The sequence below is a fragment of the Rhagoletis pomonella genome, unplaced genomic scaffold (assembly GCF_013731165.1).
Source record: "Rhagoletis pomonella isolate Grant_MI unplaced genomic scaffold, Rhpom_1.0 Rhpom_scaffold_00005, whole genome shotgun sequence".
In the NCBI taxonomy this organism is placed as follows: Eukaryota; Metazoa; Arthropoda; class Insecta; order Diptera; family Tephritidae; genus Rhagoletis; species Rhagoletis pomonella.
Window position 1 is genome coordinate 64,518,258 of NW_023458559.1, and position 25,061 is coordinate 64,543,318.

Sequence of the window (25,061 nt, forward strand, 5' to 3'; positions counted from 1 at the left end):
ATTACTACTGGAAAGGCGTGAGATTCGATCGTGCGAGTGTGCCGTCTTTTTTGCTATCTGGTCGGTATCGCACCATTGTGAAAACATATTTTAAGGCAGATCCGCAATCGCATGAGCCTTATGTGTCCGTGGCGAATGTGACGGTGTATGGAGTGTTGAAATGATTTAATTAAATCAAATTGAAATTAATTAACAAATGCGTTCCAAAAACTACTCGCGAACACAAATGCATTTTACTCGTTATAGCATTTCTCCAAAATTTCTTCAAATTTGAAGTAGTTGGTCGAGCTTTGTCTTTTTTCCTTAGACTGTTTAAGAACTTAAAATTTTTTTTTTTACATATATTTCGGCAGTTTTTGAGACTTTTCGGGATTACCGAGAATTCTTTGAAATTTATAGTATATTTTATTTATATAAATATATATTTTTTTTTTCTCGGGATTTTTAGAATTTTGGGTGCGGGTACCTTCAGAGTTTCTTGGAACTTTTTAAGATTTTTTGATGAATAATTTTGAATTTTTTTTGTGTTTAGATAATTTGTATCGAATTTTCAAGTAATTTAGGGATCTTTTCGGGCCTTTATATGTAGATTTATTTATTTATTTGAAATACAAAGCAATTGCTTTTTACAGACTATTTGAAAATGTGAAATAAGTCTCAAATTATTGGGAACTTTCAATATTTTCACGAGACTTGGAGACTTTTTGGACTTTTCAGGCTTTTTTTAGACCCCTTTCGCAATTTTTCGACATTTCTCCGAAGATTTCCGAAAGCTTTTTTTGGTGAATAATTTGAACCTTTTTTGTGCTTAGAGAATTTGTAGCGAATTTTCAAGTAGTTTAGGGATCTCTTGGGGCCTTTATATGTAGATGTATTTATTTATTTGAAATACAAAGCAATTGCTTTTTACAGACTATTTAAAAATGTGAAATAAGTCTCAAATTATTGGGAACTTTCAATATTTTCTCGTGACTTTAAAACTTTTTGGACTTTTCAGGCTTTTATAGGCCCCTTTCGCCATTTTTCGAGATTTTTGCGAAGATTTCCGAAAGCTTTCGACATTTATAAGAATTTTTGTTACTTCTGAGGTCAAGGCTTCCGGAATTTTTGTGGACTATTAAAGATTCTTTTGGGTCCATTTGGAAATTTCTGGAACTTTTTGAACATTTTTTTTCGCCTATTCTATTTTGCATAACTTTTTCGGGATTTTCAGGGCTTTTGCAGATCTGTTTCTAAACATTTCAATATATTGCGAAAAGTTTCGAAAGATTTTTTGGAACTTTTTGAAATTTTTTCGGCTCTCTTATAATTTTCTCACGATTTACAAGGATATTTCAGAAAAATTTTAGAACTTTTTTCTAAACTTTTCACAGTTTTCCTAAGAAAGTCTTTCGGAAAGTTTTAGAGCTTTTTAAAATTTTCAAAATTTTTCAGACTTTTGGTTTTTCTGACATTTACTAAAACTTTCCGAGTTTTTTGGAGTTAAGCAGAAATTGTTTGCGATTTTTCGAAGTTTTTTCTGGACTTCTTAGCAACTTTTGAAGGCTTTTTAAGGCATCTTCGAGATCTATTTCTTAAATATTCGATATTTTTCATAACGTTCCGGGAGTTTTTTTTTTTAGAATTATTTGTGATCTTTGGAACCTTTTTATGAATTTTACGGCTCATTTTAAATTTTTTCTTAATATTTATAATGGAGTTTTTAGGAAATTTCCGTGATTTTTGAGACTATTCTATTTTGTTTGGGCACATCAAAATATTTAAAGAGCTTTTGGAAGTTTGAGGGCATTGTAAAGCTCATTTCGGATTTTTTGAGATTTTTTCGAGATATTTCTTTTTTGTTAATTTTTTCATGTTTTATTGGATTCTTTCAAGCTTATTTCCTAATTTTTCAGCGGTATATTGGCTTCTACGACAGCATAACAACCCAGAATGAAATATTACCAATTATTATCTGATAAAAAATTAAACAATTTATGCACATTACTTTTTCGCTAAGGATTAAAAGCATAAATTAACGGTATTCCTTTCATAACCTATTAAAGGTGTACAGTTTTCTTTTTTTAAAATAATGAAATCTCGGTACGGTCTCTGATAAAAACCTATTACCTTTCCAATACACTGCCAGGGAAAGGGTTAAAATACTATCTCAACTTGCAGCGCTTCCAGCAACTTTTCAAAATAAAAAATAAAGTAAAAAGGAAATGCGGCAAATAATTTCATCTTTTCCAAGCCATTCAACAGGTGAACACACAACTTAAATCCCCAATTTGTTGCATTAAAGACCACCAACTAATACGTGCAGCGTGCTTGCTACCGTTACGTAGACAGCCAGCCAGCGAGTCGACGCCAGCAGCGCTAATAGTCGTTGCCTGCAGCGACTAGCAGACAACTTCCTACAGCACGCTCACTACTAACTATTGGGACATTATTTTTCACTTCCGATTGAGTGCAACATCGCACGTGCATTTCACATAAATAAATTAATGAAGAAGTTAAACGCACGAACTGGCTGCGGCTGGTGTACAAGCGCGGGAGCAGAAGCAAGTACGCGTAGTAGAGCACAGCACAGCATTCATGTTACGTATACCACCTGGTGGGTAATATTCGTATGGCAGAAGGCAGGCAACTACAGCGCACAGCGGCAATGAAAGGGACATTGGGCGAAATAATTGTAGCATTAGCAAAAGTTTCTTCGACTTGAGTTGCAGTGAAGCTGAAATGAAAAAAGGAAAATGCGCCAGCAAATGAGGTGACACTTTCGCACTCAACGCGTGCAACACCTACGCCATTATTCGTCGACGGAAAGTGTGTAGATCGTGTGTGAGTTGACGACAGCTAGCGGCGTGCAGCGAAAAAATACTTGTTTTCATGCCGATTTCTTAGCAGCAATTTGATACCTTCCGATGATAGTTTCCTTCTTTGCTACTTTTTGCTGCAAATCCGTTCGATTTCTGTTGCTTTTCACCTACATACATATATACATAGTTCTCCTAGTACTTACAAGCAACTTGCCTTCCCACTAGCAGGCGTAACTACAATGACAGTTTTGCCGGTAATGCCGGATGTCATCAGCTCTAGTGTCTCATTCCCGGTGCTGATTCTTCCTCTTCATTGTAAGTCGTTGCTTTTGTCATTGTTCTTGCTGCACGAAATAGTTATAAGCACAGCTGGCATCTTCGCTTGGCCTCTCCTTTGTACTACTTCGAATCTGTACTTGCGTGTCTCTTTCAATTGTTTTTGTATTACACTATCATTATACATCCGTTTTATGCTGCAATTGAAGCGTGATTGCGAAATTATTGCAAAATATATTGAGGCAAATAATGATAGCACACCAGTCTGCTCTACTCAACGCTTCACCACTACATTTGCTGTCACTCCTGCTCGTATTTCTCCACTTTAAACTCCACTTTCAATTGCACTTGCAGCAGCTTCTACTTAAGCTTTTTTCTACCTCTTGGAAAACTCACTGAAATATTTGGAGAAGCAATCGTTTCATGTCTATGCCGCAGCAATAAGGAAATCGATCGGAAAGAATCATTTCAAATAACAGCAAAAGTGGTGACAATTGTCGTGGGTGTGCTAGTTTGTCTTACACTAGAAGGAGTTTGAAGTGTAGTATCGAGTAGTTTTTAAAAGAAAATTTTTACCGTCATAATTTGCTAAGTTGTGTATTATGTCCTTGCATGATTTCATTCTTAGTTTCTACTTACCTACGAAATATCTTAGCTTATTTACCTTTAAAGTATTTTTCATAAAGCATTTTTCTCTTGTCAATCTGCCAAATAACATTATGTAGACCACTAACTTGACGAATAAATCCGTAATCCCCTGATCCCGTCCACTAGTGTATTGTATAAGAAACAGCATCTCTCATTATGCTAACAAATATAGCAACTAAGGAATCTTTTAGGGACCAACTCACCGGTTGACCGGCTACATAGGAAAGTGTATTTATTTTTATTAGAACTTTTACACAAGTCGGTAGGACGCGCTCAACTGAAAAGATGCAGCCGCGATTCGTTTGCTTTAACCAACCTGTAAGCTATCAGCTTCCCGACATTGCCAAAGCCTGAAAATTGGGCATCCCTTAGATGTTGTTATGATCCAAGACAACATGTCATAAAAGATTCGCTAACTGAGCACATAAGATGAAGAACCGCAGACTTCAGTCAGTCCGTTAAGTTCAACTTCTCCGTGTAACGAGGTGGGGCTTCAGACACAAACCGATTGCAGTTGTTCCAGTATTGTCTATCTTTCGGGGATTTCGTAACAATTTTTGTAATGCAACATAGGGTTAAATAGCATGAAATTGCTATTCGATTTACCTGTGACCTTCCCCGATACTGGCTAGAGTTTTTGGGTAAGTACTACGTCAACAGATTCTGTGCTACACTGATGCAAATTAAACTTTAAGCTTTCCGGATTCACTGTGGCAACATCATTGATGATTATAAGCCCAGCTGTGAGATGCAGGATCTGCAGTAATTGTAAACATAGTTTGTTGCAGGAAACCTTGCCGTTTCTTTTGTCACGAGCGGGGGCTTTAGAAATTGTTGAATCGCTAGATATGACATCAGCGTTTTGGCATTTATTGAGTGCTAGCATAGTGCCTACGGATAATCCACAATCGGAGCGAGATCCACCCACGCACTGTTGTACCCGACCTGCACCTCTCAGATTGGGGCAATCTACGGACACGTGTTAGTTAGTTGCTTGTTGTCACATTGTACACCATTTGACTCTTTTCTATAATTTTGCTCCATCTACTAGGGACGTCAGTGGCAAAAATAAATCGATGTTTTTCTTTGATTCGATGCATCGAAATGTACATCGATATTTTTCGATGCACCGAGGGGCATACATCGATGCATCGATTTGCATAGGAATTTTTTAAATAATGTTTCACAACAAAATATTTCATTAGCAAAATTGTACAAAATTTGAAATAGATTTCTGCAACCAAGCGAATTAGGTTTATAACGGAACTTTTTGGAGCCATTTAATTTTTTTGGTCAAAGTCACTTCTCGTTTTTGTACAATTTAAAAACTGGAATAACGGTTTAATGTACTAGAGATGTCAGTTTTCAAAAAACATCGATGCATCGATACATCGACTATTTGTACATCGAGTGGAAATTTTTCGACTCATCAAAGCAAAACATCGATATTTTCGATGCATCGATGTTTTTCCAACATCCCTATCATCTACACAATAGAATAAGGCTACTATTTTCTTTCAGACGCAACTCTTTTCCGGTGGGAATTTTCCCTTCTATCTTATGATAGCCACCTGGGGCTCTGGTGCCAAGCATAAAGTCGATGAAGGTTTCATTTCTTTCTGCTCACGTCGAACTGCGACCTATTCCTCGTCCAAGAGTTGCCTCTACGGATTACGTGCTTCTGGTCCCTTTCCGCTGAACACAAATAACACGTGCCGGCGTCAAGAGCTTCTCATCGTCCAACCAGTTGTTGGCTTGTTAGAGACGAGTGACTGTCTTAGTTTTACCACATTCATAACTTATCTTTTGGCTTAAAAAAATGGTATCAAGCTCTCGAAGCTTCGCGAGGAAGCGGCGATATCTAATACACCATATCATTGCCTCTCTCTCTTTGTGATTGGTTTTTCTGAGATCTAGTGTGCCATTCGACTCCAGCTGGCGCCTTAGGACCATTAGCTCCCCAACAGGACGGACTCGGCAGCAGGGAGTTCGGCCAATTGCGGTCTTTCTCATCCGAGCTGTAAAACTGTGGATGAATGTGGACATTCTCGGACGCCGATTTCGGAGTAACATTTGTGTTGTATCACCAACGGATTCTCCTGGTGCGCTTTCCGATCATCCAAGCCTCGACCTGATCGATCGGATCAGCAGGGGATCACCAATAGCTGGAGTGTGGTGTTATCACTGTGTTGATATCACTCTAACGCTTTTGTCAGATATTGTGGATAAGGCAGATTCAGCTTAAATTCCCCAGAATATGAAAATAAGTAGCGAATTTGTCCTTCAAAATGAAACCAATCTTGTTTAATAACTATGTAAGGCACTTGTCGCAACCCAGCAGAGCATCTTAATGCAGACTTTGTGCGAAGCGGAGGAAAGTATTTACTTAGGCTTTAAAAATTGCAAAAAGGCAAAAAAAATTCTACCTCAGTCGCTTTTGCTTGTCTCATCATTTACACAGCGGACATTAATATCAATGATTTTTATATGAAAAAAAATGAAATAAAAGAACAAGAACCAACAGCAGCTCGACAATCATCAACGCCTGCCTTGAAAATATCAACAACTGCATCATTTTTACTCATTTTACATCTTCCTTTTTCGCCAGCAGTAAGCTGTGAAAGCAAGTCGATACCCGGCAGGAGTATTTACTTATGTATGCACTAGGAATGTTAATCCCGGGATTCGTGAGGAGTAATCCCGGGATTTTCGGGATTTGTAATTTACACTGAGGCAATAATAGAAACTCCTGTTATTGACCAGTATTGGCTATATTTCTTTTTTATTTACTAATTAATATTTTTTTTATAAATGTGTAGCTCATTATACATACATATAACACCGCGCGGTAGTAAATTTTAAATACAAATATCAATATATTCGCGAAACCATGGGCCAAATATAGTAAAATTGCGTTTTTAGTTTTTCACTCTGCCATCAGTAATTCAAAAATGATTTAAAAAATTCAGAGAAATGTGCTTAGAGAAGTATGGATATAAAATTAATCAGGAAATCCTGTAGAATTTAAACAGATTCAAGTTTCTGGTGCAGGAGTGCTGGTAATTATTGAAAATGTCATTTTAAAATTTTATCCTTGAAATTTTGCAGGTATTTGTTTTTGAAACAAATTATATGTTAAGGGCTTATATAATCTCGATAACATCCTCGAATGTCGTTCTTCCAACTTTGTCAGCTTAGAAATTTTCTATTCGTCCTCGTGAATCAAAAAAATTTAATTTTTTTAAATTCTAAAGAAATTTCCTATTGCATTTGTTACCCATATTTTTATTCTATATTGCATTGCATTTTTTTAATAATTTTTGAAATTAATCATTTCTTTGAAATTACAAAGTCCTTCAAAATAAATCCTGCGGTCAGAGAGAAAAAGTAAAAATGCCACTTTGAATAAAAAAGTAGGATTCAAACACATTTTTTATTTATTTTATGGTACGAGGGCTTCTCAAACAATATAGAAGCAATTTTTTCGATTCAAGTTGTTAAAAAGTAATGAATATCTAAATCCCGGGACTAATCCCGGGATCCCGGGGTTATGACAACGCCATCCCGAAAATCCCGGGATCAAAAAAAGCCGAAAAATTAACATCCCTAGTATGCATATGTATGCATGTGTGTATGTTTCTTCAAAGCAGGAAAAGCATCATCAGCTTGCAACATCATCGATGATATTGACATTGCCGGCGCGCAATCAATTCATGGCGCACCATGAAGACGCTGACAATGATGATGACAATGGCGGCGCTGCATTCGCAAGCAGTCGTAATCGGCACTAATGCGGCAATGTGCATCCGTCTGACAAGCGAACGAACGAACGAGCTATGGGAAAGAAACGAAATAAATGAAGGCAGAGTTGCCAGACTGCCATCAAGTGAAAAAAAATGTTGCGTTAAAAATTTTGAAAGTAGTTTTTTTTTTTAATAAGTAGCCGTACAATATTCGTTTTTTGTGGTTTATTAATTTTTTTTTTCAAATTTCCTTCCGAAACAGATACGAAGTTTTCATCTGAGATCTAAATCAATGTCTTCTGCCGTTTTTATTCTTAATTGAATTCTTGGGTGACTGTCCCGATTTTGCTCCTATACAAAAACCCATTTGGCCACCTCCAAACCCGCACGGATGAGCATTACCAAGCAAGCAAGTATTGAATATCTAGCAGTTCCTTTTGCTAGATTACGAGCATGTAACATTTTTGTTGTTGTCACCTTGAGGCATCAATGCGGCATGCAGCATGTGTTGCATGTGCAATTTGACACGAAATCAAAATATGCGCCGCAAGCAATTGAATTTTTATGTTGTTTTTCTTTTTTTGCTTTTTCCAAGCAGAGAAAAGAGCTGAAGGTTAAATTTTAGTGCGTTTATAAATTGAAAATCGCACATGTGTATGTATGTATATATACTTACTTGCACGTGTGTGCTAAATAGTATATAGAAGCACTTAATATGTATGTGCATGTGTCAATTTTCGCATAACTTGCGCAAGCGTAGTGAATTTGGATATTGCGCTACCATCAGCCTAAGTGCCAGCTAAGCTCGTGGTAGACTAACTCCTAAAATATTTAAATTTAATGCGCTGCCTTTGGGGTAGCGAAATTTATATCAGTTTGAACATAGCTGGAAGGGAATTGAATGATTGAAGCATTCTTGCATATGTCATCAGTTTTGTTGAATGGTGCCATCATTTCTCTGAGGCAGATTGCATTTCGTGAAATTTTAAAAAATTTCGTTTTCTTTTACCAGTGCGTACGTGCAAGTATATGAATACACTATTGAGATTTACAGAGAAGCGTTCTATCGAGGAGCTAGAAATAACGAAGAGCTTTTTACTCTAGTTCATAGAAATTATTGCTACAGATTAGGGATGTGGGATTAATCGATTAAATAATTTTTTAATTAATCGTAATCGCGACTAGTCAAAAAATCGGATTAATCAGATTCTGAGTTATCAGATCCTGAGCAGGTACTTTATACTTATAAAAAATTAATTGAAATCTGATTAACTTTGTTCATTTCTTTCGAGTGTGCTTTCAAAGCAAATATATATATTATTTTTAATATATATTTCGTATTAACAAAAATATAATGTTTCTATACTATGTTGCTACTTGAAATGTAAAAACACCCATATATGTGTATACATAGTATGTGTATAATTTCTTTTTCTTTCAATTGTTCAGGGTTCTGATTAATCAAATTAATTATATTCTGATTAATCAATATGTAATTAATATAGAAATGTGTCACTTTGATTAATCAAAAAATATTATTCGTTGATTAAATAATTAATCAGGTTTAGATCAATCAGCTTGTTCGATTATGTGATTCATCGAACAACCCTACTATAGAATACTTATGAATATTTTGTATTTCAAATGCCAAAAGCAATATCTTAGCTTTGTACAGATTTTTTAAATTAAATGGCGGTGGACCTTTAAAAAAATGTTTGCACTAGAAAGACGGACAAGAACATTTCGTGAATTTTATTGAAAATGTATAAAATCTAATTTAAAAGCATTTATTTAATTGATGTGTTTCGAGTTTAAATAAATAGCACGGCTACCCTAATAAAGAATAGGGGTCGTTTCACTCTTTTGGCAAACATGTATGCATATTAATATTTTTATATTTTTTGTTACTTAAATAAGAAAATAAAAATTAAAACTTAAATTTTATGCTCTTTTTAAAATTAATCAACGGTTTTAAATTAAAAATTAGAAGTGTTTTTGTTAGCAAAATTAATTTCAAAGTAGTTGAGTGAAATGACCGCTGTACGTCTTTCAAGGTATGCCGATTTTTTAGTATTGCTGGTGTTGAAAAACTAGGTTAAATTCGGTCATTTTTAGATAACGAATGCAAAACTAGTCTTCTGTCGCCAATAATGTTCGCTGTTTGCGCACAAACGGGGTAGTGTAGCTCGCTTAGGATCATAGTGTTTATGACATTGCCTTTTCACCTCATAAAAAGGTTTGATCATCGGGGCATCTATGTGTTGAAGAGTGTCAAACCTCGTCAGTAGAGGTTAAGAACCCCCACATAATTTCCTAATAAGTAGCATTTCTGAATGAATAGGTATAGCGAAAACAGCGGAGTTAAAAATGAGACGGAGACGATTGTGCACCTTTTGCTTTGGATTTGCAGATATTCTCGTTTAGACGTAATTTCAGGAGGAGATATCAATTATAAAGCACACTTTTCCTAAAGCGTAACGTCACTAGACACGAATAAAGGCGCGATCTCAAAAGTTGACCGTGAGAAAAGACGCATAAAAAACTTTAGCGAAGAAAGGTGCCTAAACTTAGTAAACGGCGTAGAAGGACGCGTTAACCTATCTGACGGCGAAAAAATACGCGTAATAGGATGTACATTCCTCAAAGAGTTTTTGGGGAATAATGCTGAAGTGACAGTCATTGGCTAGGTATAAATCTTTGTTTACGCGTCTTTCTTCACCGTCAACTAGGTTTTCACATCTTTTTTTTGTGGAAGTTTATTTTTACGCGTCTCTTTTCGTCCATGCGTCGTCCTTTTCCGCCGTCAAAACAATTACTTGTCTCTAGTGGCGGTATCAAGTTGTTGAACAGCCACATCAGGTTTTTCCTAATGTATGTCTATATAGACGATGGGGTATATTGTAAAACGTGTTGTCTTCTTCAATTCCAATCCAGAAAGAAGGAAAAACGAAATTTGTATTTGTCTTTATGAGAATAGTTACAATGCAATAAAATAATGAATGAATACACAAAGCAAAATGTCAAAAAACAATAGTGCGCAAGGTTGTATCAGGAATTAAAAAGTTTAGAATTTTGTGGTATTGCCACAGTATCCTCCTCCTAGAGAGTAGTAGATGGCGCTATAAAAGCTGGCTTCAGACGATCGATGGAAACTTTTACTTTCTTCGCATTAACATCAACTACAAAGTATATCGGTGAACAGTTGAAAACTTTGCATGGGCCCTTATACGGTGCTCATAATGACGGCTTATCAGAGTCGTCGCAAATGAAGACATGGCTGCATGACTTGAGATTGCTGTGGACGAATGTATTTTTATTTGTTTGCCAACTAGTGTCGACAGGTCGCAGTTCTCGCTTGGTACGGCGTACTTCCTGTACCATTTCGTTCTTTCGTTCGACATTCTAGGTTGCTCGATGAAAAGGTCTGAAGGTAATCGCAATAACGTCCCATCAACTAATTCTGGCTGTGTACAGCCAATGTCGTCTTTGTATGCTGAACGGAGGCCAAGTAGAATCAGAGGCAAATAGGTCGCCCACTGCTCTAAATTATGGCATAGAATAGCAGACTTACGCATTTGATGCCATCGTTCTATTAGCCCGGATGATATGGAGTCGTTCTCAAGTGCGATATGCCAAGGCACTTGAGTAATTGCTGGAACGCAGCGCTCTCGAACTGAGGTCCTAGTTCTAACGTTATGTCGATGGGCACCCCGAAGTCTGCTATCCAGCCAACTAGCAAGGTCTTGCCTACAACTGGGGCAGTCATATTAGGAATAGGTATTGCATCTGCCTACCGCGTAAATCGATCGATCACAGTTAGACAATATCGATTACCCTCCGATAACGGAAAAGGACCATCTATGTCGATGTGGACGTGCCCAAACAGTTGCCTGGGCATGATCTACGCTGTAGCAAGCTTTTGTTTTGCCGGATGACTTTGCTGCATTGGCATTGATTGCAACTTGTCCTTGGTTTTGGTTTGCAAGTGAGCCAAATAGTCTTTAGCATTATTGTAGAGCCTTACCAACATTGAAGACGTCAATATCTTAGGCCACCTCCAGATTTATTTTTTATGAGGTATTCGCAAAAATAGGGTATAAGCCCGGTTCAGTTGCAACCTAAACGTGAAAGGAGGAATAAATGATGCATACTTTTAGGAGAGTCATTTGTTAAACTATTTTTGGTAGACTTTTATGTAGTATGTATCAGCAAGTAAAATGTTCCTGGGAATATTTCCCCTAAGCATTTTAAGCTACTAGCGAGCTTCCGAATTTTTTAACCTTATTAAACATTTGTTCCAACCAGCCCCTGTCTACCAAAATAAAAATCTAAATTTTCTCCTCAGTAGGTATGCCAGAACTTGGTGTTGCGCTCAGGAATGTGTTTGAATAGTTTTTCCACTTTTTCGAAAAAAAAATCAGAATTTATTTAAGCCAATAAACTACCCCGCTGAACTGAGAAAATAAAAGCCTGTGCAGGTTTGGCTATATCGGTTTAGCACTTTCATTCCCAGCCGAGATATTTCCATCCGCATATAGTTAACGACCCTGAAGATGTACAAGAGTGTTTTAACATCTCTGAGCAACCAACCAAATATACTTTTCTCATACTTCGACTTGCAAGATACGACTAAACCTTCAGTCTTCAGCTTAACATTGCCCATGTTATAATATTTTTTCTTTTTTTTTTGCGTTGGGCTCAATTTTTCTTACCTCAATAAATCTACAATTCACTTGAGTTACTTTTTGCTTTTCTTGCTCCTGACATGTGCTTTTGTTTGCCGCCAATTTACTTTTAATTCCCACAGTGATAATTACGACACTTCACTAGCTGGCAAAAAGCACGTTGTATTCGCCCAACTACTAAAAATGCCAGTTAAGTAAGCACAAGGCTGTGCACATTTGCAATTGTCTTGCCATATTCGCCTCAGGCGCATCCGTAAACGCTTGCCAGCGTACGCGCGTAATTGCCCATCAATTCGTTGTGTCGATAATAATGCTGTGACTATTTTTCAACAAGTAATTGCTGGCGCGTTGGGGGTAACAGAACAATTCTGAGCAAATTGTTGCAACGTGGGTGGCATGCAGTAGAATGCCAGGTGGTGGAAAGTATGGGTTGAAGGGCCACCGTAGATAGTTTACGAAAAACCAGCTTTGGCAGACGTTAAATTAAATTTAGTGAGCATATTCAAGTGCTACCTAATTTATGGTAAGCTTTCTAAGTTATGATTTAATGTGGCTTGAAAACTTTTTGATAATTATATTAAAATGGTTTTGGCATAACGGTGAAATTGTAGTAAAAATAAAAGCTGAAAAAGAGAAAAAATGTATTAGTACTCTAAGTCAAGCAAGTGAGCGCTGATAAAAATCGCTAAATGAATAGGAAAAAATCTGCCATGCACTGCACTCCATAACGTAATTAAAATCGAGACATGGCGGCCTGACTGGGCACCGCACTACACACACACACACACCACCTTTACATCTCGAATACAAGGGCCAACCGCAATGATAAATGAAAGGATTCGCAGTAACAGCCGTCCTGGATGCTGCAACGCGTGTGCCAGCATTATGAAGTGGCTAGAGGCAAACTAAGTATGAGTGACTATTTTGTTGGCTGCTGCAGCAAAAAATAGAGAAAAAATGCACTTGCAACATTTACAGCAAAGCAAATCTTAATTATAAATCTAAAGAAGCGCTACAACGTGCAAAAGTTAAGGTGAGCGGCGAGGCGGTGAGGCGGCGCAGCGGGTGTAAAATATGATTTAATAGAAAGGCCTGGCACAGCCGTTGCACGAGGAATTGCCGCAGAATTGGCTGCGTGGAAAATGAAGCTGAAATAAAATGAAAAAATGCAATTTAATAAATGGAAAAAGCTCCAACAAATATCCGTTAAAAATTGCCACGCAGCCACAATGTGCACACACATACACCTACACTGGCACCCAAATGCTGAGCGAAATAAGTACATATGTATATTCAAAGCGGCAGCAGCAGCAAAGTCAACCGACTACTGTCCGGAAGTTGCCAGACTTTTGCAGATGCAGCACAAAATGAATGCTACAGCAGCAGCCAGCTGGTTGGCAAATATGCTAGCCGCAGCAGTCGCAACAAAAATCGAAAAAAAAAATTTCAACAAAGCACATATCGGTGCTGCCACACAGCCTGCTCAACTACACTGCTTACTTTACCTCTACTGCTGCTGTTAAGCTATAAAAATTGTGACAGCGCATGGCCGCAGGATATTTAAATACTTCACTTCGACTTTTTCTTGCGCGCAAAATTTTCGTTTTTAATTTTTCGCCAGCCAACCTTTTCCCCAACCATTTACTACAGTTTTGGTGCTACATTCTTTCGTACGCCTTTCCTCGCCATCCTAGCCATTGTCACTTACTACCATAAATGCTTGTACTCTCTATCATTCGTCGTCCTGCCATAACAGCCTGTAGCAATAAGTTAGTCTTTTATATACACTCGCTCATTTCACTCAATTCTACTTGCAACGCTGTCTGTAGTCCGCTCTATACTTACATATGGCGAAATTATGACATTTTTCAGCGCAAAGTTTAGCAGCAGCGGCAGCAGCAGTTATGTGGCTAACTGCCACAAGCCGCTAGCACAGCTGGTTAACCAAGCGGTCTAGTCGTCATAGTCCGCATACTGAGTTATTGTGTAACATTATCACACTAACACATACACACATATATACACGATTTACTCAATCTCATGGAGGGACAAAAAAAAAACAATGAAGAAAATAGAGCTGTAGAGCAAATGCTAATTGCCCGTCCGATAATATCAGTTTTGCATGTAATGGAGTGGGCTATAAGTGCAAGCGATGTCCAACGAGGCGAACATTTTTTCGCAGTGACAAAAAATGAGTACATGGTAAAAAATTTTATTTCGAAAAAAATTCTGTAGAAATTTGGTTACTTCTTTGGAATCAAAACTCTGAGCTAGGTGAACTTTATACTTTGCGAAGATCCGTCAATGATACCAAATGGGCTCGTGGTAGGCATCCTTGTTTCTGTTTTCACCCCATACGCGTCGATTCGAAAATTTCTTCAACGGAGCATACATATGTTAAAGTAATTTCAGTAGAATAGTTTTTGCGAAAGCCAGAAAAAACGTCCCATCTTTAACTATAATAGCGTATCTTTCTGATATCAGATGGCTTTGACCGAGTCAAAAGTAGCAAAGGAGTTATTATTCGTTCGATCTCTAGTCTAACATTATTTCTTGATCAGAATTACGTACATACATATCGCACACCGTCTTCAAAAGAGTCACAACTCAAAATTTGGCATTTTTGAAATTATGCGCTAAAAATGTAAACAGAGCTTTTATTTGCCTTTCAGCAAAAGCTGGAGCAAATTTTTGTTATTATGTATTAAAAAAAAAACCTTAGGTATGATTAGCATATGCTTCGAAATAATTTTTCGCATTTTCTGACGAACACATTACCTATAAGACCTACTACCAGCAGGCATATATTGTTCCCTCATCTCATCACAGTTCCTCAACTAGCCCTAGAGGCTCTGGAGATTTCAGAATAGATCCCGGTGGTGGAGAGTATATGTGCTCCTCTCGTGGCCATAAACGTGATATGTCCAACTCCCTTCTGCGTGCGACGGCCTCACAATCCAGGAGATGGTGTTATGGAGTCTAATTGGCACCGTCACAGAAGCGACATAGATCACTACACCAGGTTCCTAAATTATGCAAGTGACCTCTCAATCTGCAGTGGCTCGTCAAAATACCTGTAATGATTCTTAGTTCCTCCTTAGAGAGGCTTATGAGTATCCAGTAACTTTTTAGATTGTATTAGTAAGCTTCTAAATTGACGAAGTCTTTGGTATTATGCCAAAGTAGTTCTATTAACCTTCCTGAGATGGACTCCGGTCATATCGGGGTCGAGGCAGCCTGTCAGGCGGGATGGTCTGCTTCCTCATTATCTTCGACTACGATTTGCACTGTTACCCATAGCAATTATTCTCAGTCAAAGCATTAAGCCTTTCTAAACACTCCGGGACCACCGAGGATTTGATGTCGGGGGATGAGAGAGGCTTGAGTGCCATCTGGCTAACGTTTAAAATTAGGATCCTCTCGCTTTGATACATCCTTCGAAGGTTAATCTCAGCACACAGACTGATGTCATAGACTTGCAATTGAAAGCTTATCTCTCCATGATGGAGGTACTCGAAGTCGGCTTGCTATGTCATTTTTTCTGTTGTTTATTATGTTTCAACCTTATAGTTTCTTTCGAAAACTACTACTTTACAAGATAAGTCCCAGATACTTCACTTCAGTAGCGACGACGAGTGCGGCCCCACCAAGGTCAAGTTCCTCAACCCCTTCTCTTTGATGGATTGATATTCAAACATTCATCCGCACACCACCCCTTATCTAGGTTGAGTCCTCTTTGGCCAATGTTGCAGAGGGTAATTGCGAACTTCTCTCTGGCTATAATCGCTATGACGTCCACGTACCCTTGGCAGCTGTGCGCTCATCAGTGAGTATATGTAGGAGTTCGTCCAATACTAAGCTCCACAAGAGAGGAGACAGCACACCTCTTTGCGAGCACCCGCTTGTCATTTGTAATTGAACCACGCTGTCACCGACTTCGGCTTCAGAAATCTTGGAATGTAATAGCCTAGCTATTCATGTGCGTATATCCCTACATGGGATGTATTGCCGAACGCCCCCTCGATATTAAGGAAGGCACAGCGCACTATTTCTCCACACTCAAAGGCCTCTTGTATTTCCGAATTACGAACATATAGGGCGCTGTAGGGTCTGTAGATCTACCCGCTCTGTATGCGTGCATATCCCGATGCAAGGATGCATGTTTCAGAGTGTTACATCTGATAAAATGGTGGATAATTTTCTCCATTGCTTTCAGCACAAAGGAGGTGAGACTTATCAGCCTAAATGACTAGACAAGGGAATAGTCCGTTACAAATAGCTTATGGATCCAAGCACAGGATTATGAGGTCGCTGGACTTCTATATCCGCGGTTAGACAGGTAAATGACAAAAGACCTACTAAGCCTTAACATATCTACAATATGGACTCCTTGCCGGTGCTGGCTTATTAAACCGATACTCCAATGGTGGAGAATATCAAAGACTTTGCTCTGCATAAGCTGGCGCACTGAGAAACGAAAATGATGAGTAGTCAATTCAACCATTTGTTTGATAATCAGTTGAGGTTACACTTGTTCACCAGTCTAGAAAACACAGTTGAGATGAAACTATTGAATCTCTTTGAATATTGGATAGAAATTGTCTTAGGTTAAAGTCAGAGAGGAAGCGAGAAGCGATTTGAAGCTTGAAGGTTCAAGTGATAGGCAATGCTGCAAGGTGTCAGAGTAAAAGCGCCAAAGCGAAGCGAGCTGCTGCACTCGTTTTTGTGAGTTCAGTGTGAACGATGGATTCCGACGAGGAGTTTTTTATTTCGGTGGGTGTATTTAACACTTTTTTTTTAAGAAAGATTGGAATACGTACATCCAATTAACCATCAAAGGAAAACAAAAAGTGAATTCAACTTATATTTGGAACTGCGCCAATATCCGGACAAATTGTATAACTACACAAGAATGTCAATAGCGACATCTGGGTATATTCTCAATAAAATCGAGCCAATTCTTCAAAAGAATTGGACTAATTATATAAAGTCCCATTGCACCCAGAAATTTATAATAACTTATGAGCTGGGCACAGTTCAGCTGAATTCGATCAGATGCGTAGACTTTATTATTTTTAAACCACATTATCGATGTACCAACTCACATTGTCTTGGATGACTAGAGAGGCCTGCATTGAGAAGGCTGCGTCCATATCTCAAGTGTATTCTGGACCAAGATACCATATTTCCGAATAGCGTACCTCAGCAGGACTGGTCCTTGACCAGGCTGTGCTTGGTCCGCTACTGAAAGTTTAGTCGAAAAATGTGTGAATAATTTCTTCAATATCTAAAGGTCTGGCTGAATATCTACTTTTTTGAGCAGAAGGAACCAAATGTTACAAACTGCTGGCTGTTCAAGTCTCATGGTCGATATTTTCATGAGGCGAGAAGAATGAAGTGTTGGAACACCTTTGCTAGGATTTAGTAAAACTCTTTAAAAAGATGTATCGAATGTGGATTATTAGGGCTCTTGAATACTACACATATGAAGCATAATCCGACTTTGTTTAGTTCTTTAAGCGCAAGCAGTAATACTGGTCCGATTTAGACAAGCAGTTGCATTTAATACGAAAGCAAGTTTCTGACATGATGTTTTAAATATTCCCCGAATTTCTCAACCACTTTTCTCTCAGTGCTCCACTACAGTTATGACAGTTAATAAAGTATTGTGAATTGTTAGCCAGCACTAAGACCATTATGACACAATGAAAGCATAAATAGTAGTTGGCTTAACCAAAAAAAAAATAACAGAAGCCGCATAAAAACGTCGAAAATAAATCGCGAAGATCATGAGAAAAACCGCAAATTACTTACAAGTTGCGGCAATTGCATGATTGGTTGCCAGGCAAATGGCATGTGGCATGCAGCAAGTGGCACGTTGTAAGCAACTTTATGGCGAAGGCATCAGCAATCGACATTTGCATTAAAGTTTTTCGCAGCGAATGCCTTAATTTATTATTGAGACGTGACAGAAAAAAGTGAAATGGTCGGAAAGGGGAAAAAAATGGATGCAGAAAAATGATTCAAGAGGAAAAATAAGGGGGCAGAATATAAGTTTTAAAAGAATCCATGAAAGCAAAGGGAAATAAAGTGGAAATAAAACTTGCCGCATGACAAAGAAAACTCATTTTTAATTGTGAAATGTTGGGAAATATGGCATTTGCGGTTTTTAGACAACGAATAAATTACGACAATGACTATATTCTTTTGGAGATTAATAGTTTTTTCGATTGGTATTAAAAAGCCTTTAATGAGCCTGTCATGCTTTTTGTAATTTATTTTTTGTTTTTTATTATTTTCACTATTTTCTTTGTAACTCAAGCTGCTTTAAGACAGCTTACATTGTTATTCATAGACAGCTACTTTTTTCGCTGCATCATTTATTTTGCCTCCCCTTTTGTAATCGAGATTTTTTCCAAGTCTCTCATTTTGTGGCTAAGGTAGAATTTGTGTTTGTTCGCTTTGTTGATTTTTTTTTGTTGTAGCATATTTTACGCTTATTAACAATTACAACTTTTGCAATTATTTTTTCAGGGGTGAATAAATGTGAAAACGCAGCAATCGCGAAATAAATAAAATTTTAAAATTACGAACTGCGGAAAATTGCGGTAATTTGTGGCAATTGAGTGCGAAAAATTGTCACTGCATTGAATCGAAAAAAAAATATATTTCAATGCGACACTTGCTTGGTAATTTGTGGTCATAAGGGGAGACTTTTGCTGGCGAGTGGTGGCCGGCCAGTTGTTAATTTCAAACGACTTAAAGGAACGCCCAGCAAAAAAACTGTGAATGAATTCAATAGAATAAACATCTTTCGTTGCCGTTAAATCCAGCTGGTTTAGTTTAAAAACTCAGTCGAAGTCATGTTATCCAATTGAGTGGTGGTTTAACAAAGTGATATTTGATGGAAAATCCCATTCTGAGTGTTCTCTATGTTCCATTCCCAGACTGCCGGCGGGAGGTCACAATGGCCAACGCCTTGTGCAAATGGCGGAAGGTGTGGATATGTCCTTGCTGTCAATTGAGGCTCTAGGAGAAAATCCTTAAGCATAAAAGGAGGGTTTTAGATTTCCACCAGCGGTTGCCCGTAACCACGTAGTCAACCTATCCACTTCGAGCTGGCTCTGCTATCATTTTATAGCCATTTATCTTACAAATTTCAAAATATTTACCAATTCCCACCGACAAAGGAAATCAGATCTCCGACGACCTACAATATGGGATATCTTAGGAATATTCCATTTGAACAAAGAAGGAGTACGAATTCTTCAGTCTGGTCCTTGGTCGCGTCGATCTCTTAAATTAGGACCACCTATCGAGAGATCAGTTTTCTTGTTTTCTTCTTGTCTTCTCTCTAAAAAATTATGGGCTAATCTATATTCCCCGACGAATGGCCAATAATACTTTCTAGCTCAAGGCTAATAGTCCTTGCAGTAAAAATAATTTTGAACATACCCGCAGTAAATCAGGACTGTCATAAAAGGCGAGTGCGAGTAATCGCAATAGCATTAGTGCTTCGAGGAAATTTGGATGATGATGCGAAGAATATGTCTTGGAAGAGAGGGATGTGATTGCGTAATTAGAGTTGTGTGGATAAGACAAATTCCACTTTGGTGTCGGTGTTAATATAGCAAGGCGCGGAAAGGATCGTATCACTAAAGTTGGTTTCTTGTACCATTGGTACTATACTTTCTACCAGGTTCTCTAGCATAACGAAAGTGAAAATATGATCATTTATGGCTTCTTTCCAATGGTGCCATGTCCTCGTAGCCAAAAGTGGCCTCGCCGTCAATCCCAGTAAAACAGATCTGGTCTTATTAGAAAGTATTAAATCCCCGACGCTAGCACTGAACGTAGTGCCTGTCGACGTTGCAGGCAAAATTGCCGCGGCGCGAACAGCTATTAGACTTAGGGAGACCGACTGTTTCACCGACTTAAGGGCCGGCCACTCCGGAGTTCCAGGAGGCTTCGATTTCATCCCTGATCGCACGGATTACTCCTAGGAGCTTTTTCTCTACCCACTTACCCTTAAGGGAGGATTGAGCTGGGCGGAACTTCTGAAGAGGGGGAGCGGTGAACTTCTTCACGGATGGAGTGAAAGTGGACGGCAGGGTTGGGGGTTGGTAGTAGGGTCTTCTATCGAGAGCTTTCCATTAGCACTAAGTTCAGGCTTCCGGACTTCTGCAGTGTATTCCAGGCGGAAGTATCTGCTATGAAGGAGGCGGTAGATTCACTGCTCCGGAGTGCTATGACAGTCAAGGAGGGAGCATTTATTCTGTTATCCAGGCGGCTATCAGGGCCTTAAGTGCGTTGGAGGTGCACTCTAACTTGGTTAAGGAATATCTGCTATTTCTTTCGGTCGCGTCGAAATTCTTCTGTATTCAAATTATTTGGGTTCCGGGTCACAGCGGCTGGGGTGCCATTGATCACTTGTGGTACACTCTTGGATAAATGGGCCTCATTTCAGCTCAGCGAGCGCTGAGCGAAAACCAGGACATGCCCGATCGCAAGGTCTTTCTGTATTGGGTGCCGTTCAGAATGTTATATCACAAAGGACAATCTCCTAACTGTCTAAAAGAGCCCCGGTTACACCGGGCTTCCACCTAACCTAACCATGCCATGAAATGTTCGCCTGCGGCAAAATGGCCGAATGTTTGCTGCTAGCTTCCTGTGACGGTAACCCACATAAACTTGCAGCACTATGAGGCGGCTACTTATCTCATATGCAGCGGGTAACTATGATGCGCTGAGTGTTTAAACGCGTTTATGTAGACTGGATGGTTTGCGTAGGATCAACATTGGACGAGAACACGGTCCGACCCTGGACTTGTCTTACAGTGTCCTCCCACTTGACAGTGGCAGTGAAGGCAAGAAATGATTGGTCTGACTCTATATAACTCCTTGGTGGGGCAGTAAGTTCTAAACTGAATAGCTCTGAGTTGGAATTCGCTCCCGGACTACAGCTATATTGAATTTCAACTTGGTGAAAACGCTACTTGTCCTGCACCAATGAAGAACGAACAATGCGGGTCATTGATTAGGTGGTGATTAGTCTAAAGCTGTTCTTCCTGTCAGTTTGGAAAAGACTTGGCCCTCGGCCATCATTTCCGCACTCCTGCTTCTTGGTGAATCGAGGAAGCTTTTAAACCAGGCTGAAGTGGACTATCGAAAAGATGAACGAATGCAAAGCGCAGTAACCTACGAGAAAAAGTCTTGCAGGGTTCATCAATTTATTTAGATTTTACTAAGCTGGGAGCTACAAAGTTATATATCGCAAATTAAGGTTAGCTTGCAGCTTATAAAGTTGTTTGTTGTAGAATTCTTAAAATTCAAAACTTAAAAAAATAAGATTTTAATTCAAATTTTTCCAAAAAACCAAAACAATTAACTTCATTAAAGCCCCTCATCGAAAAATTTAAAAAATATGTCCGACTATTGAGTTCACTGAGCCGTGCACAGAAATGCCATCAAATTGCTTGCAATATGCCATTCCGAGCGATTTACTTTTATGTCGTTGCCATATGCTGCCTGCAGCGGACAACAAAACAAGTACCAACATACTTTTGGCAGTCAAATTGGTTGGCGTTGAGCCGTTAAAAAAGAGCCCAAAAATTACTTTTGGCCCAGAACGAAAAAAGAGAAAAAGCAGTAACAACGTAATAAAATGACCCTCGTTATAAAATCACAATTTTCACTGCTAAATGTTGGCATAAATTTACTGTAGGTGTGAAGACATATAAAAATAATGCATTTACATATATAAATAAGTATGTACATACTATGTATGAATGTGCATATATGAACCTATTCTGCTCTGTGTATTTGCACATTTGAGAATAATCACCGCCATGAGCGTAATAAATGCGAACAATGACAGAATTGATTGGCCAATTACGTCGGCTGATTATGCGCAACATCGCAGCGCGTCGTTGCAACACGGCCCAATGGCTAGCTGGTTGGTTGACGGACTGGCGATATGACTAAATGTGGTGCACAGTTAAAGCAAATGCGACGTTGTAACATACGCTTCGCTGGTTTTCAAACGCAATTAGACAAATATACAGTGGCCATGGTGGCGTGAGTGCTTGACTGATGTTTGGCTCGATGGGCAATGGTGGCAATGCGTATGTTTTGAATGGTAGATTAGTTTCCCTTAGCCAGAAGGGAAGTTTCTTTAAATATAAATTTTTCTAATAAAATTCTTTTTATGTAGTATCCTCTACTGTCCTGAATAAATAAGCCAGTCTCTCAATTTTTAGGGGGTCAGACTCCAGGGGATGACCCAAAGGAAAAGAGGTTTTATCGGACAGAGATTGAGAGGGCAAGTTAGTAGGTGGTTGCATATGCCTGAATCAAGTCCGTGCAATTTCTGGAAACGGGGACCTGTAAACTTAAGTACAGATGGATCGAAGCCAATTGGGAAGGTGGGTGGAGGTGTCTTCTGTGAAGAACTCTCCATCAACCTAAAATTTAGGCTACCGGATCACTGCAACGTCTTCCAGGCTGAGTTGGCCGCGATAAAAGAGGCTTCGGATTGGTTGCTGTCTAGTATAATACCTTTTAAGGAGGTGAATATATTATTCCGACAGCCAAGCAGCTATTAAGGCTCTTGGACTTCCGGATAGTCAAGGTCTGGGGGCATCCTGACCGGTCTGGGGGCATCCTGACCTCATGTGGTCAGCTTCTGGATAGATGGGCGGATGGGCGTTTAGTCAGCTCAGCGAGCGCTGGGCGAAGATCCTGGAATGCAAGGTGGCAAAATCCTTCTGGCCTCGGGTAGACCGGAGGCGGTCTGGGGAGCTCTTGAGATTAAGCAATCTCTCTCAGTTGGTGGCAGTTCTTACTGGTCGCTGCGTAATTATGTCGAAAGGCTGAACATCTTCTATGACCCTTACTGCACCAGCTGCATGGAGGTGATGATGTGGAATCACCTCAACACCCACTTCTCAGGTGACCAGCCTTTGCGAGCCTCAGGTTTAAATAAGTACCCGGTTTCGCACTCTCGATGAGCTTAAGAGAATGGGCGTCAGTCGATAGAAGAGCTTCATTACGAGCACGGAGCGTATCTCCTGCAAAAAGCCATAGGTGTCATCATTCTCCCTTAGCTTCTCCTATTTACTAAGGAACATTCTTTGTCAACTTTGCATTTGATGCAGCTTGTGAGGGATCCTGGATCCGTGGAGTGAAATACTGTTTAGGGCGATAAAGTGTTTTCGCCACCACAAAAATGGCATCGTGGTCGATCTTTTTTACAAGACAGATACTAGGGATGGGTCACTCGACTTTTTCCGAATTTCGAACATTGCCTAACCATACGCCTATTCGATTCGAAATTTGGTGGTACAAATTTGTTTACTGAAAATTTAAATGTTTGTTTGTAATGATAGCTCAAATCGAGAAAGAGACTCAATTGAACTTACATTAAAGTGATTAATTACCCGTGTCGCTATTCTTAGCTTCATAACCAAAAATAAATACAAAAAATTTATATCATGTATTTTTTAGTATCAATTTTAAGTATAAATGTAATGTACTTTTAATTATTTTTGTTGCTTTACAAGAACAAAAGAGATTTGTACATACTTCATGTTACATACTTAAACATTTATACGTATGTTTATACTTTTACAACGAATAAAAAAGTCTTACATTCAATGGCAACGTATAATTTTTTTTTATTTTATTTTTTAAGCGAGATATTTAAGTAAACAAGGAACAAAATAATAGGGCATGCAGAATTCTATCGAGCCAGATTTTTGGCCAAATGTGGTACATGATGTCAGTTTATTCAGAACGAAGAAGGTTGCAGAGTTTCCGCAAATAAAGACGATATTTGATTTTTTTCAGAGAAATGGGATGTTATCCAAATTTTAGTAGCACAAAGTACGATTTGAAAAATTCGCCATTTTGGAGCTCAAATTCGATTAAAATTCGAATATTGGTGCTTCGAATTACCCATCCCTAACAAGTACAGTAGACGCTGTAAGGTCCTTCGGTCTTCTTACCTCTCTCCTAACCCCTCCCACCCTTAAATTTCTTCTATTGCTTGGTGAGATGTCTGGCTTTGTCCAGCAAAGGCACCTTACCTACTTAAGACCAACTTTTCAGCTACATGGCCTCAAATCATTGTCTTTAAAAGGCGTGCCGGGTTGGTCATCAACCGTTAAAGGCTTCATTCGAGATTTATTGACTTTTTTCGTATGAGCTTTGATGACTGCGTCCGTTTCCGAGCATTAGCTCGCTTCCAAAGAATTTTCGGTTGCCACCCTTATGAAAAAAAAATAATAATTTCCAGCTACGGAGCATGCATTTCCTTAACAAATTATTTTAATATTTTTCTAAAAGCGCTCTTTCTTTAATATGCTAATAGATCACGAACATGTTTCGAAAACCAATGAAAAGTTTTGTTTCCGTTTACAAGCATTAACAAAACCAGCTGCTGCATAAAAGCTTCTTCTTTATTATAGCCCAAAAATAAACTACCAAGATTCTAAGAAACATGCTTGAAGTAGCAACTTTTAAGAAAATAATAAAAATTATACGTCGTGAGAAAAGTTTTCGCCGCTTGATTATTCTTAACCAGCCAGTGAAGAGTAGCAACCGCGCTGGTTTACATGCTGCATTTTTCTTCATTACTATTCGTTTTTGTTTTTTTTTTTTGGTGGCGAGCAAGACAAATGCAGTCGCTTTCTTCAATGCGATGTTTTTCCTTGTTTTTTTTTTTTTGTTCCGGCTTCGCCTACACATCCTGCTCATTTGTTTGCAAAGACAGAGAAGTGTAAAAAGTTGGACGACAGCATAACTAACCACAAAGCAAGCAGACAGCCAAGCAAGGAGGCACGCAACCAACCAACTAAGAAAACTTATTTGCTCAACTCACAGTTCTCAATTCACAAAGTTACTGTTGT

The 25,061-nt window shown here is 38.7% G+C and overlaps 1 protein-coding gene across 1 annotated transcript in view; it reads left to right on the plus strand.

Annotated features, from left to right (window-relative positions):
- The first annotated feature begins 22,023 nt into the window (after positions 1-22,023).
- The window catches only part of LOC118740181 (circadian clock-controlled protein daywake-like), a 146,347-nt gene continuing 143,309 nt past the window's right edge, over positions 22,024-25,061 (plus strand). The window contains exon 1 of the mRNA XM_036471677.1: positions 22,024-22,108. Within this exon, the coding sequence (XP_036327570.1) occupies positions 22,024-22,108 (85 nt within the window). The remainder of the gene's footprint in view (positions 22,109-25,061) is intronic.